The 15,535-nt window shown below is 50.2% G+C and overlaps 1 protein-coding gene across 12 annotated transcripts in view; it reads right to left on the reverse strand.

Annotated features, from left to right (window-relative positions):
* DTNB (dystrobrevin beta) overlaps window positions 1-15,535 on the reverse strand; it is a 218,168-nt gene that overhangs the window by 16,746 nt on the left and 185,887 nt on the right. For all 12 annotated transcript variants that reach the window (XM_074861192.1, XM_074861191.1, XM_074861189.1 and 9 more), the window contains one exon: window positions 2,271-2,430. In XM_074861192.1, the coding sequence (XP_074717293.1) occupies window positions 2,271-2,430 (160 nt within the window). The remainder of the gene's footprint in view (window positions 1-2,270; window positions 2,431-15,535) is intronic.

Genomic DNA, 15,535 nt, shown 5'->3' on the forward strand with positions numbered 1-15,535 from the left:
GCTGCCCAACGGTTGTCTCTGCCCACAAACAGGTGAAGTCCTTGCCAGTGCAGTCCAGAGAGGTGGATTTTCTGTCCTTCTTTCTTTTATTGTCAATAAGAAGAATATAAAATATGAGTGGATGTCCATCTCCAGAAACGTGGGTTCAGAAACAACCTCTGTGTCTGTCGGAGGTACCCAAGGAGACCGGTTTTTCTCACAGCTCTACATCCCGGGATGCTTCTGGAGTACCAAAGATGAAGAGTTCTGAACCAATATGGGCAAAAGAGAAGAAAAGAGCGTGTAAAACCCAAGTGACACCACTCCTGAGAAATACAGAGTACAGGCCCCAGTTCCTGCTGGGAATGGCTTCCTTCACCACGAGCAGAGTTGAAGTAGGTAGGACTGAAGAATAACTAATTTCCCCCTCCTCTGCAGTGAGATGGTCCCTGAAGGTAAAAAAAAAAATTGCCAAGTTTCTTGACATCAGACTGACAGTCATGTCTTTGCTTGCCGCCTTCCAGCATCGCCAGGTAGTTGGAATCTTCAGTATTTGAGGCAGAGGCAGTGGACTGCATTGAGCTGAACAAGTTTCCATTTCATCTGGTTGTCTTCAAATTTTGGAGCCCTTCTTGAGCCAACAATGGCTTTGACATGGAAAAGTTTGACTTTTTTGAAACGCGTGACTGTAAAACTTTTTTGTTTTTAAAAAAAGCAACAGCAGCTAAGTATAAACTCACACTACCTACAGAAGTTGGGGAATAAAAATATGTATGTCAACTGCTGCCCTGATTTTGTACAAAGCACAATAAGCTGTATTATTCACAAATGGGCAGCTTACCCATTTGATCCAACCACATGGATTTTACCAAAGAACCAGAGGACAAGGTGGACAGAGGGGAATACAGCTGGGACTACCTGATAATCCAGCACTTGCTACGTCTACTTACGGAGCAGTTGGCAGCAACGAGTTTAGGCCAGAAAGTGATATCTTTTTCCAATGCAGAGGGGAGTAACATGTAGAAATGGTGCAAAAGAAGGAGCTCTGATTGTTGGAGCAAGAACAAGTTCATTGTCCTATTTGTCCTTCTGCTTCTTCATTATGGTCTTCTCTTCTCTTCTCTTCTCTTCTCTTCTCTTCTCTTCTCTTCTCTTCTCTTCTCTTCTCTTCTCTTCTCTTCTCTTCTCTTCTCTTCTCTTCTCTTCTCTTCTCTTCTCTTCTCTTCTCTTCTCTTCTCTTCTCTTCTCTTCTCTTCTCTTCTCTTCTCTTCTCTTCTCTTCTCTCCTCTCCTCTCCTCTCCTCTCCTCTCCTCTCCTCTCCTCTCCTCTCCTCTCCTCTCCTCTCCTCTCCTCTCCTCTCCTCTCCTCTCCTCTCCTCTCCTCTCCTCTCCTCTCCTCTCCTCTCCTCTCCTCTCCTCTCCTCTCCTCTCCTCTCCTCTCCTCTCCTCTCCTCTCCTCTCCTCTCCTCTCCTCTCCTCTCCTCTCCTCTCCCTTTCTCATGTTTAGCACTTTTTTCTTCTCCCCACGGGGCTGCTGCATGTCTCTAGCAGAGCAAGCGAGCCATTCTGCAGATGTGCACACCAGCCAACGGCTCTGTTAGGAACAGCCTTGAGCTGCACTGCAAAATCTCAGCTTCCTTTCTGCCTCATAACCAGCAGAGAGGTGAGTAGCTGTTGGCTAAATGCTGCGCATAAGAAGGTTGTTTGTTTTCTTGCTTCTGGTCATTAGCCTGCTTTTTTCCTCTTGCAAATCATAGCACAGTTCAACCACCAGATTTGTAAATACAACCAGTTTTAAATGTCTAACTGTTAAATTACTTGTGGGCGTCACTTTCTGGGATGCAGGATCCCCTCCCCGGAGGGAAGATCATCATCACAGAAATAATTTCATTAAGTTGTAAAGATTAAAAATGTGCCCCCAATCTCTTCGGTCTAGAGTGCAGGAAAGGTGTTCAGAATTATTGTCTCAATATTGGTGAGTTACGCTTTTCTTGTAATCATCCAATCACAGGAGGTTTTGGGTGGGAAGGGATGTTAAAATCACACAGTGCCACCCCCCTGCCCTGGGCAGGGACACCTGCCACTAGCCCAGGTTGCCCAAAGCCCCGTCCAACCTGTCCTTGAACCCTTCCAGGGAGGGGGCAGCCACAGCTTCTCTGGGCAACCTGTGCCAGGGCCTCACCCCCCTCACAGGGAAGAATTTCTCCCTCACGTCTAGTCTGGATCTCCCCTCTTTGACTCGATGACGGCAGGATTAACGCCAGATGTGGTTCTGCTCTGTGTGACATTCACCTTGTGTGAAAGCTTCCTGCACATCTCCCCCGACGCCTGCGAGCGAGTCCTGCGGGCCGTGGGTCGGGGTAGAGCCGGCGGAGGTGGATCTGACGGGCATGGGCATGGGGCGGCCGGCTCCGTGGGTGGGCGAGGACTGCGCCGAGCCTGCTGCCTGCGCCTGCACGGGAGACACGAGACACAGTTTCCAAATTTTAAACTTTTTTTTTTTTTTTTTGGGTCAATGTCTAAAAATAATTCAGAAAAAAAAAATGCATAAAGAAAGATGCTTCACCAAAACACTCTCGATTTGAGTAATGCCGTGCGTGATCGGTAGATGTGGGAGGACCCCGCGGCGGTGGCACGCCGGGCGCGGCGCATCGTGCGTCGGGCTGCACGTGGCACTCACAGCTCTGCCGCCTCGTGTGCAGGAGCTGGCCCACGGCCTCCCTGCCGTACGCTTACTGGGTCACCGCTGGGACGGCACCTTGGAAAATAACCCCGGGAAGGCACCGAGTGACCTTCCCCGCCGCGTGCTCCAGAAGGACCTGTCAGCTGCTTCACATCTGCTCACCCTTCCCGCAGGCTGCAGGGAGGAAAGCCCAGAGTCCGCGGCGGCACCGAGGCTCTGCTGAAGGTCCATCCCCTCTTAAAATTCATTTTAATACATTTTATGTATTTTATTATGTTTTATGTATTTTAATATATTTTATATACTTTAGATATAGTATATATTTTATATACTTTATATATATTTTACATATTTTATGTATTTTTACATATTTTATCTATTTTGATTTATTACTAAAATAGTGATTTTTAACATTTTTATTTTACATTTCCTTCCAGCCAAACCCACCCCGTCTCTGCCGTGCCGCCCCAAACGCAGCTCCGCGCCGCGGGTGTCAATGCCTTCCTCCAGAAGGCTTCTGGTGCCCCCCCCCAGCAATCCAGGGACAGCGAGTGATGGTCCCAAGGCCCTCTGAGGTACTGCCCGTGTCCTCAAAGTCTGCCAAATTTCACAGCAATTCACAAACAAATAAGAGAATCCTTTTTTCCCTGCGGTTTGAAGGCTCAGGGAAAACTTGTAATATTCATTTGGGCAAAACTCCCACCGGCTTCAAAGAAGATGCTGCCCCAGCAAAGCCTCGGGAGCACAACCCGATGTTAGGCACCGGAGTGATGAGCAGGGGAAGGAGAGGGATTGACAGATGTACGAGGAGGAGATAAATATAGGAGACTACTGACATGCACTTATTGGCTTCATGTTTTCAAAAAAATAACGTCACTTAAACACTCGGTGCGTGGTGCCAGCAGGAGAGAGCACAAGGAGGCATCCACCAAGAGATGCACCTCGCTGGGTGTTTAAGGATGTTCACGGAGCTCAGTTCCCCTTCTCCCTCCTCGACTGATGACAGCAGAGGGTCTGCGCAGCCCGGCCGGGCCCCGGCGCCCACCCTCACTGCGGGGGCACGGAGACGCTGCCCTTCCCCGCAGCAGCGGCCGGTCCTTACGAGCGCTCTGAATGCGCCCAGCACCGCTTTATTGTTCAGAATCTGGTTGTTCTCTGCAGCCACTCGTGTCTGTCAACAACCTCCGAACCCTCCTGCTCCACTGCAGAGTTATTAGTGATCAGTTTTGTCTGGCTTTGCTGGTGAGGGTTTATGATCTGTGACTGTATTTATATTTAAGCACGGTCCCTATGCTGCCCTTGATTAAAGGAAAGCGACTCATAAATAATTACACGCTCAGGGCATTCAAACCGTACAAACCCTCTGAGCAAATACCTGGTTTGTTTGTGCCGTTTGGCTTCTTGTCTTTTTTTAAGCCTGTTCATCGGTTGCTCCCTTTGACGTGCAACAGTTACCGGGGCAACCCGGCCGGCGCAGCGGCGATGCCACGCGGTGACACGGCCAGCACAGCCCGTCCGGTAGCCGGCCACCGTCACAGGAAGGTTTTACCCGTGCCCACAGCAAAGTCCTGCTTCCCGTGGGAGCATCCCAGAACAAGACGCTGCTTGGGACCGCGTGGGGATGGCTGCAACACCAGGAGGTCTCCCTGCCAGCCCAAAGTTGATATTCTTACTAATGTGACAAGCTAGTCATGTGTAAAATTGTCATTTTGAAACTATTAATAATAGGGGGATTAAAAGAAGTGAGTAAAATGTTCTCGAGGCACGGGTGTCTGCAGGGGTGAGGGCTGCCGGAGGGAAACGACATCTTTCGGAGGTAAAATCATTAGAAAATGCACATGCCACACCAGTAACTTCCCTGCATCGAAACATCAAATAAAACCTTAAAAAATAACCTGAAAATGCACAGAGACAGGCAGGAGTGTCTGAATTTGCATAAATTAGTGGCTAAAGAGGCCTGCCCAGCGTCCAGCACGTGAGACATGGCACAGTGGAAGTGGCAGTGTTCACCCATCCCACGGCTCTGGGTCCCTCTGCTCCTCCCAGACTGAGCATCGGCCCCGGCAGCCGCTCGGATGAGGAAAACCAGCTAAATCAAGACCAAAAACTAGAAGGAAACCCACCACCAACAGCCGCATCGGGGGCAGAGGCCGATGAGCTGGAGCTCCCCTTTCCCCGGGAGGGAGCCAGAGGAGGGTGTGGGACTATTTTCTGTTTTGAAGCCCATTCCCCAGGTTGCACCTTGCCTGGTGGGACCGCGGCAGCGTTCCTGCTCGCCACCTGAGGCCATCGAGGGTGGCAGCTGTGAGGGAGGGGGGTCACAAATGAAAAGCCACCTAGAGATTTTGTGGTTTGGAAAAGCAAGAGTTCAATTAACGGAGTCAGACCTCACTGCTGACCTCCCCTCCCCAAACACATCTGCCTAAGCTGCGAGGGGATGGATTTGACCCCGCGTGGTGAACTTGACCCATCCCACCCATCTCCACCTCCGGCCCACAGCAGCTTTCGCAGATACGGTCACTCCGGGGACCAAGGGGAGGCCTTGAGCCCCAGGATCGCCCACGCCAATGGGCTGGCAGGAAAAGCTGGTGAGCAGCACCCAGACACCCGCCATGCACACGGAGATTTCAGCCCTGGAGGGAGGGAAATTTTTTTCTCACCATCATTTATCTTTGAGACACGCTGCCTACATTTATGTTCTTAGAGTAAGCGCCCAAGCACCTGAATTTATTTTTTTTTAAAATTTTTTTTAACCGCTGGGCACACAGATGGGCCATGCGGATTTGCATACTGCAGCCACCGGCGCGGAGGGGCTGGGAATGTCCCTGGTCCCCGCGATGACACAGTTCCTGGAAACCGTAGTGATTTTGAGACCAGCTTGTGAGGTCACACGCAGACGGGGAGGGGAGCAAGTTTCAGGGCTGAGCTGTGTTGCCCCGCTGCCCCGGCCTCGTGCCTGCTCACACGGCCCCGGGCGATGCACCCCACAGCACTCAGGGGCTGAAGGAGGATCTGAAAGTTTTTGGTTCAGTGAAGATTTGAAAAATCATCTTCACAAGAAACGCTGCCTGCTGCTGCTCAGGGCTGCCGTTCCCAGGCTGCTGGTGCTCCCAGAGCTGCACTGGGACCCCGTGGGCTCCAGTAGCTGCACTGGGGGGTTGGCCCCAGCTGGTAACTCAGCACCCACCAGCCGCTCATGAACCAGTGGGATGGAAGAGGGAACTAGAAAAGCAAAAGCAAGAAAAACTCATGAATTGAGCTGGAATGGACATGAGCCAGCAGTGTGTCCAGGTGGCCAAGAAGGCCAATGGCATCCTGGCTTGTATCAGCACTAGCGTGGCCAGCAGGGACAGGGAAGGGATCTGACCCCTGGGCTCAGCACTGGGGAGGCCGCCCCTCGATGAGTGGGTTCAGTTTTGGGCCCCTCACTCCAAAAAGGCCATTGAATGACTCGAGCGTGTCCAGAGAAGGGCAACGGAGCTGGTGCAGGGTCTGGAGCACAGGTGTGATGGGGAGCGGCTGAGGGAACTGGGGGGGTTTAGTCTGGAGAAGAGGAGGCTGAGGGGAGACCTCATGGCCCTCTGCAACTCCCTGAAAGGAGGGTGCAGAGAGGGGGGATGAGTCTCTTGAGCCAAGGAACCAGCGCCAGGACAAGAGGGAATGGCCTCAAGCTGCGCCAGGGCAGGGTCAGACTGGCTCTTAGGAAGGATTTCTTTGCAGAAGGGGTTGTTGGGCGTTGGAATGGGCTGCCCAGGGCAGGGGGGGAGTCCCCATCCCTGGAGGGGTTGAAGAGTCGGGTTGACCCAGCGCTGAGGGATCTGGTGGAGTTGGGAACGGTCAGGGTGAGGTTCATGGTTGGACTGGAGGATCTTCAAGGGCTTTTCCAACCCAGATGATTCTGGGATTCTGTGGACATTCTAGGCAAGAGGAGACGCATCTCTTGCTCCTGATTGAGAAGGGGAATGGAAAAGCAACTCGTGGCCAACACTGACACCAAACCTTCTTGTGCAGTGTCTACCAAGAGACATGTGGGAAGTGCCGGGGTTGGAGCTGCACCTGCATGAGTGGCCTTGCAGGGGCTGGTACAAAACCCTCTGAGTTCATGTCTGAAAAGAAAGAATCTGATCGATTATGGACAATTTCTTGGGAGATCTCCCTGAGGCCACAGTATTTGTCATGAGAGGAGATGACACCTGAACGGGTCTCGGGTGGGAACTGGTGACGTGCACAAGCCTCTCTGGGCTGCCCGGGCTGAAGGAGGACCCGAGTGTCTGTGAGGATGGTGGCTCCTTTCTGCTCATGGCTTGAATGTGGCACAGGTTGAGCATCAATGGAGCTTTCCCAGGCAGCAAAGGCATGAAGAAAAGTAGCAACCACCCCTGCAGAACTGAAAACAGAGGTAGCACAGAGACCGTGGATGTGATGGACAGAAGCTTTGAGAAGGAAAGGAAGAAAGACCGAGCCCAAAGCAGATTTGTAATGGTGCGTTCGCCAAATTACAAGCCAATAAATGTCAGTTCAACCTCAGCGACGTCAGGTGGGGTGTGTGTGTGGGGGTGTTCACTATTGCCATATTTTGGGCAAGACTTTCTGAACACACTCTGCAGGTAACACTGAAGCAAAAAATATTGTTGTCTCCAGTGGCTGGATGCACTCCCAGCGCGAGCACACGCACAAATACCCACAGGAGAGGGAACGGGGCATGTGGTGCTCTAGTACCTGGTAATAGTTGCTTTTCTCTAATTCAAAACAAAACAAAACAAAATAAAATAAAACAAAATAGAATAGAATAGAATAAAATAAAATAGAATGGAATAAAATAAAATAGAATAAACCAAACCAAACCAAACCAGAACAGAATAAAATAAAATAGAATAAAATAGAATAAAATAAAATAAAATAAAATAAAATAAAATAAAATAAAATAAAATAAAATAAATCTATTTTACATATGATCTCTCTTCTTGTACTTTATATAGTGCATGTAGTCTTAACATGCTTGCGTGTTTTCCCTTTGCACTGAATGATGAGTCCTGTGGAAAAACACTGCATGTGGAGAAACGCTCTATGACCTGTAGCGGTGACGCAGGTACAGACAGAAAGCAGAAATAAGGGCGCATGAGCTGGCATTTCCTAACCATTGACATTATTTGTGCCCCCATGGCATCTGCAGCCACCAGGAACTCGGAGGCTGACCCGAAGGAGGATGCTTGAGGCCAACGAGTCAAAGCCAAGGACACTGATGGTGACAACGAGCTTCCCCAGCAGCTGGGCTCATGCTGCACAGCACGAAACCAGCCCAGTCCTAGAAAGCACTTTATCTACTGAGAAAGCAAGAAAGACACCTGGGGTGAGGCAGCGGGAGCAGCAGGGAGCCCGGCCAGCCAAGACAGCCACCGCGCGCCCCACAGTGCGCCGCGTCGGGGCAGAGGAAGCTGTGGGAGGACACAGCGGGTGCAGCTCTGCTCTGCAGAGGTGGGAAGTGGAGCAGGACAGCCCGGAGGCAGCACGCGACCGTTAAGGGTTATTGGGTGCACTCAGGGACGGCCCCAAGGCTGGATGAGACCCAACCGCTGAGGTGGGTGTCAATAAATCACTCCTGCAACCTTCCTTCTCCAACTTCTCCAATGGCTGAAGGCAAAGGGAGTGCTGGAAGGAGTGACGCAAGGTCCAATAAATATTGGAGTTGAGGCTGTCCCTGTGGTTTTCGAAGCTGCGCTGGGGCTGTTGTTTCAGTGTCTCCGTTCCCCAGCACAGCAAGTGCATCTGGAGCTTTGCTTGATAAGGAGACGGGTCTACCGAGGAGCCGTGGATGGCTCTGCTCCTCCACAGCCACTGCTGCAGAGCTCCCAGGCTGGGAAACTGCAGGATGCCCTTTGTAAACAGAGCAGAGGCAGATTTGAACAGGTTTGTCAACTCCTCTCTGACTCTGCTGGTGTTGCAGCCTTAGAAAATCCTGGGAATTACTGGCTTGTTGCATGGTCTTCCTGGAAACTGCACCAGGGAGGACACAGAAGATGGATTTCAATTTAGAAAAACAACAAAGGAAACCTCTGACCCAGCTCCGAGAAATGTTTGGGAGCTGACTTTTATTTATTGGCCCCAGCTTATCAAGTCTTGTATACAAGAGTTCTGAGGTTTAACCTAAAAACCCCTTAATATTTCCTGAAGAAAAAGAGGTAGAGCTCTGACCTGTGCGTCAAACCCAGTTCAGCGGAGGTGCAGGAGGCAGTGAACTTAACAGCTGGTAGCAGCTATATGAAATGCTGTTGCCCCACCACCTCCCTCGTCCCAGCAGTTTAACTGGAGGTCCCCCACCTCTCTGGTGACCTGCTGTCAAATTTTCTGCAATCACCATGACAGAGGAGAGTTTTAAAGGAGGATGGGATGAAAGAAGCATTGAAAAATTCAGGTCAGAAGGAGCCTCAGAGGGAGTCCAGTCCAACCTCCTCTACTGAGCAAGGTCAACTTCAAAGAGATGCTCAGGGTCTTCTTCAGCTGGGCTTTGAGAATCCCCCAAAAAGGAGATCCCACCACTCCTCTGCGCAGCCAGAGTTGAACCACTCTCTTGGGAATTTCCTTCCCACCCCCAGCCAGAACTCCCCAGTCAGTGTGTGACCATCGCCTCTTCCTTCCTCCACTCGCCTCTGGGAAGGCTCTGGCTCTGCATTCGCCTCGGTCACCCCTTTGGAGATGGAAGATTACAGTTGGGTTTCCCTTTTGCTCCTTTTCTCCAGGCCGAACACAACCAGCTCGTATGTCACCTTGACCAAAGGGTTTTGTAGAACATGGACATTAGGAAAAACTTCTTCATGGGGAGGTCACCAGAGAGGTGAGGGACCTCCAGCCTTAGAGGTTTTCAAAGCTTCTTACACGAAGCCATAACTGACTTGCTCCCGTGCCAGCAGCAGTCCTGATTCAAGTGGAAAGTTGGGCTAAAGCCCCCCAGCAGGCCCTACATTTCTACAATCTACAGATGTTTACTGAGAAATGAAGAAATCTTGCTTTGCAAAAAATATACATTGATTTTAATGCATGTGATTATGTAGCATATTCCTATGAATAGATTAAAATAAAAGGGATCTTGCATACATATGAAAACAAAGAGCTAACAGTTTTTAGATAAGTGATTTTGACAAGTAAACATCTCATTACGCCCCAAATAACTAACGGCAGAAACAGAACAAAAATGAGAATCTGAACACATGGCCTGCAACTCTCATTTTCCGTTCTGCATCTTTGCTGTAGGAGGTAAAGCAAGCCAGAGGATGTCAAATGGCATCCAAGGAAAAGCAGGGGTCTTCATTAGAAAGTGAAATGGCACTGGGATTTTCATCTGCATATCATGCACATTCAATATCTAATTCACATTTATCATGCTTCCCTTTGTCTTTACTTAAGAATCATGAGATGGCTCTTGAGCCCGGCTTCCTCACGTCAAGTATCATGGGGCTCAAGCTGAAGAGCTTTTATAATATTCACTGTAAGTAATTGGAGCTCTTCTCCATGCTGCAGGGGCTTTCTCGGAAACAAAAGCCCCTCTCTTCTCGCCCAGGTGTTCTCCCCATGCCAAGGGCTGGGGGGGGGGCACATTCAACTGAGCCTCCTGGAGCGGACGCTGCCCATGGCTTTCTCGGCGGCTCTTCTTCAGCCCCTCAGGCCCTCTATATCCCCACGCTTTCAGATAACATTGACACCACCCTGCTCGAACGGGCAGAGCAACCTCACTGACGTTATCGCATGCACTGTGAACACAAAATAATATGTCACAGGGAAGAAAAAACACGCTTTCTGCATATTTCACCCAAAAACTGTCAAGTAGGAAATCAAGTTTTTCTTCCCATGGATGTATAGGTCATCCCTCTAGCCTACATCATCTGTGTTTAAAATTTCCTGCATATATGCAAGCGAAAAGCCACAGTGCCCTTGCATTCCTCTGCTCATTTTGGGGCTGAGCCAACTCAATAAATAGCATCGAGGAGCCTGAAAACAACGAGTCAAGACACTCCTTGCACTGAGGTTAATTTTGTTTAGAAACGCCTTGAAATATCAGGGAAATTTATGAGTCCTGAAGAGCGCAAATATGTTACGACACAGGATACGACGGAGTACCACGGGCAGGTTGGGCAGACGGCAAACCTCGGCTGACGACCACTCAAACAAACCAACAAAACCAGAAGATTTTAACGATGAGGAATAAATGACAGAAACGCAGCGGATGTTGGACAAGTTGGTTTTGCTGAAAACGGGCCTTGCCAAATAACACTTGATTTCCTTCCTTGAGAAGATTATGAGTTTTATTGACGAGGATAATTATGGAGAAATAATATCCTTCATAAGGCATTTGATTTAGCAATGTGTGACTTTCTGATGAAAAAGTGAGCAGTAGACAGCAGCAGAAAAGCGCATTCTGCACAGATTGAGCAGAAGATGACTGTCCAAAACCACAGCACCAAAGGGCACGTCCCATCGGAGGTGATTTGGGTTTGGTCTTCAGAGCAACGCGTTACCCAAGTCCTGCCCGACTCTCCGGCCACAGCCACGTGCTGTGCACCTCCTCCTCCACCCTCTCCACGTGCTGGCATCACTTCCCCCTTTTTTTTGCTGTTTTCATGCACACTTCAATGCCCTGCCTGTCCCCACTGCTGGAGCAAGAGTAATCCCTTTGTGTGCATGGACATCCCCAACACGGACATGGAGCACCTCTTCGTTAGAGTCTATTGTAGCGCCAACATGCTGGAAAGCTACAGAAAACTTTGCAACCATCGCCACTGAAGTAACAAAAATAACTTGCGTTTACTGTAATTTCAGGTACTTTTTCTGTGGTCAAGAATTATGGAAGCTGCTGTTTGCAAAGGTGGGGTGCAGGGAAAGGACGTTGTTTGCTGACACAAATGAACGGAATCACAGGAAAATGTAGCTGTAAGAAAACACCTTGTCCACCCCCATGCACCACAGCTGGATCCACTCTTCCTAATTCCCTTCTGACAGATGTTTATCCGACATGCTCTTAAAAACCTCTTCATTCAGATTTTCCTAAAGTCTAAATTAAACTCCTAAATGAAAATTTTCAGCAAGTGGAGCCTGCAGCACGGCCCAGCCCCGCAGGGCAAGGCCAGCAGCTCTTCCCTCCTCTGTGCAGCGATCTTTTCTGCCTCGGAAGCCTTCTAAACCTCTCCCAGGCCTCCCTTCTCCAGGGAAACCGCTCTGGTCCTTCAGCCGTGCCGGTTGCTTTGTGATCCACCACGGCCTCAGGTTCTCTGCAGAATGGATATCCTTCCAGCTGCTCCGTATTTTATATTTGCTTCGCTGACTTTCCCCCATACATACTGCATATGTTCCTTCATACATACTGAAATCCAATATTTTTTTTTCCCTCCAATTATTCCTGCAGTTTTTCAGGATAATTTTGAATTCTCATCCCCTTCTCTAAAGCTCCAGCAATCTCCTCCGGCTTGATGTCAAGAGCAAATCCAAGTCCCTTGCAGGAAGGCTGAATAGTAATTAATTCAGGACAGAAATAATGAACTATAGAGGAATTTCAATTTACACGTCTTTCTATTTTAACAGAAAACCCTTGACAACTGATCTTGGAGAAAACTTTCCCAACCAAATTTATAACTGCTTTGCATGAGGCTTATCTAGCCTACGCTGCTCCAGCTCGACGGGAGGAAAAGAGGAGTTTGCTCTAGAGCAGGTCTGCAAAGAGGAACTGCAAAGGGGATGCTCACGGTTTGCTGCTTTTTCCTAATACACGTTTATTTGAGTTGCTTTAACCTGTGATAAAAATTGGAATGCTGTTAAGCCGGTTTGGTGTTAAGACCGTTCGGTCTTGTCCTTACAGCTTTTGCAGAGAGCTCAGGTAGGTGCTAGAAGCACAACCACGCAAGCGAGCACTGCTGCAGCTCCCGGGTACAAATCCTGCTTCCCTGGGACACCGCCGGAGCCGCCCTGCCCGCTCCTGCTCCCCCTTCCTGCCCCACAACCCCTCGAGCAATCGAAGCATCACAACTGCAGTCACCAGGGCTGTAATTTCCCTGCAAGGCTATTTCTCCAGAACTTGAGTCTGTATCGCCGTTTGCAGTTTTCCTTTTTCACTAGTAATTTAAAAATTATTTATGTTAACCAGAAACGGAGGAGAAAAATCCTTCCAGTGCTGCAAATGAAACTCTCGCTGTTGCTGCCTGAATAATTCCAGCTCGATCGAAGCGTGTGCTAAAAATAATTCACCCCCCCCTCCCCGCAAATACTCTTTGAGGAAATTATTTAAACCAGAAAATAAGGCCAGTAAATCAGAGCCCCCCCAGTCGGTCCTGTTAACCTTATTCTTGTAGCAAAATTGAATTTTACTGTCCTCCATGGCACATTAGCCAGGGCTATCGGCTCCAACAGGCCTCACGCTGCCTGCCGCCCTTCTCCAAGAACAATCACGTCAAGGAATACATAAAAGGCTTATTAGTCGGGTCGGTTAATAACCTTTCTGAAGCGTTAATAAAATCCCCTGACTAAAACCCAACGCAGGGCTGGTTTCACGGCAACGGAGGGAGAGAGGCGCGATGGCCGCTCCCCCGGAGCCCCGGTCCCTCCAGTCTCCCCAGTCTCCCCGGTGCAGGGTGGCAGCTGGGGAGCAGCCGGCTCGCCTGGACAAGGATTTCCCCCCCCGCTGCAGCCTGTTTGAACGCAGCACGCTCCCGATTTTCAGAAGCACCCGCTGCTCCGAAAATTGCTCTGCCCGGACAGCGTGCGCTGCTGGCACCCCCACACCTCCCTATGGATGTATGCCCCTATCTGTGTAAAATAAATATCTATTTTTACATAGAGAGGGCTCATGTGGGCATGTGTGGGGGAGCGCATCCCAAACGTACAAACCCCAACCTCCGGCGCGCGGCTGCTGCGCTTCGGGTCCCCGCCGGTGGCGGGTTTTTCGGCGATGCCAACCCGGTGATGCTCAGAGGTATCTGAGAGGCCAGGCAGAGTCAACGCGATTACGAGACAGCACATTGCCCGCCCCACTGAAAGGTTTGCATTTAATTGTTAAAAAAAAAAAAAAAAAAATCACATAATTAGATTAGATACACAAAACCACCCGGCAACGCTGCGTGGGCTGTGAGACAGGCAATCTGGCAGGGAGGCTGAGCGTGCTGGGGGGGCACGCCGAGGGGAGGAGAGGGGGCCAACACTGCGCACGGAGCAGCTTTTGTTTTTAAATCACAGTGTTAATTATCAGCCAGTTTGCTGGGGAAGAAGGCGGCTGTCCCCTCCAGAGCGCAGCTCCAGCCCTCGCCACAGGTGAGAGCCACACACCGGCCTGGGGAACCCCCCAAACCCACCGGGCTGCAGCATCATTAGTGCTAAATTCAAGCCGCTTCCCGTGGCCCATCCCGTGGGAATGGCCTCCATCCAGGGACCCGCGGAGCCTCCGGTGGGGCGCGAAGCTCATCCCGCGGCAGCCGAGCACGACCCGGCGCGTCCTCCTGCCAAACTGGGAGACACCGAGCCGCAGCGTTATTTCCACTCCCGCTCTGGCAACCGTCTCGCGTGACTCAGCTCTTTTTACAATTTGCTTTTTCAGCTTTAATCCCAACGCGCGGATAACCCATGACTTCGGGACAGCTGTTCTACGCCACGGCGCGGTGGCTGCTTTGGGAGGGGAGCGTTTTCAAACCGTTTCCCCATCGGAGCTGGGGGGCTGCTCCGTGGCGGGGCAGGCAGCCCTGCCCTCTCCCTGCACAGCAGGCAGGGCACATGGAGCAGAGCTACGCACACTCCTGGCAGAATCAAACACTGTCTCTGCTAAAGGAGAAGAGTGACGAGGACGATTCTCCCTGGATTATGATAGAGAAAAGGGGGAGAAAGAACAGAAAGCGCCACTTGACTTTTCCATTGGTCAGATTTAGAAGAATCCATGTTTTCCAGCAGTTACCACTGAGCAATCAAATCCTTTTATCGGTACAGTAAAGCAGAAGGTGTGATCAGTATTGGCAGCTCCTGCCTTTTTCATGGCAGTTACTGTCCTGCGGATGTCCTCCCTACACTTCAGTATTGTCTGGCTTTTTTTGAAAGAAAAAGAGAAAAAAAAGAAAAGAAAAAAGAAAAAAAGAAAAAAAAGAACAAGAAAAAGAAAAAAGAAAAAGGAAAAAAGAAAAAGAAAAGAAAAAAAAAAGAAAAAAGAAAAAAGAAAAAAATGGAAAAAAAAAAGGAAAAAAAAAGGAAGCCTTGTGCTGCCCGGCTGCCGGGGAGCCCAGCCGTCGCTCCGAGACCCCCCCGAAACAGGTCTGCCCCATCCCCAGCTCCGCCGGGCGTGAGATAGCTGTTTGAACTCCTCCATTCATGAAATGTTGTTTGTTTTCATTCCTCTCTATCCCCCCAGCTGTGGGACATAGAGCAGGGATCAGGAAACAATAAAATCTTGGTTACCACACAGAATGCGTCCTTTTTCCTAGCTCCTTTCAAAGCCTGACATTTTTGCTTTCATCCACCATTTCCACAGTTATGGGGCATGTGCTGCCGCCCCTTCCAGCGGGGCCTCATGTGGGGATCCCGTAACTGCGCTCAATATGTCCCAGATCGCTCCCCTCCAGCATCCAGCATCGCCTCCCTCCCCGCCGCCCCGCGCTCCCACTTGCAGCAGTTCCCAGGACTCCTACAGTTTCAATTCCCATCCCGTTCCCTGACTGACTTGTATTACAAAGGCTAAAAGCAAGTGTTATCTTTCAAAATTATTCGAGTTTTGTTTTCAGGCTTCTCAGTTGGCACTTTTATCCCTTTAATTCATCAGCATCACGAACGTGGCTGGGAAGATTTCCACCGTGTCTCGAGGGGTGGAGGAGCCGCCCCAGGCCCCGTCCTGCAGCACCAGACCATGGTTGGAGCA

Source organism: Strix uralensis, chromosome 3 (genome assembly GCF_047716275.1).
Source record: "Strix uralensis isolate ZFMK-TIS-50842 chromosome 3, bStrUra1, whole genome shotgun sequence".
In the NCBI taxonomy this organism is placed as follows: domain Eukaryota; kingdom Metazoa; phylum Chordata; class Aves; order Strigiformes; family Strigidae; genus Strix; species Strix uralensis.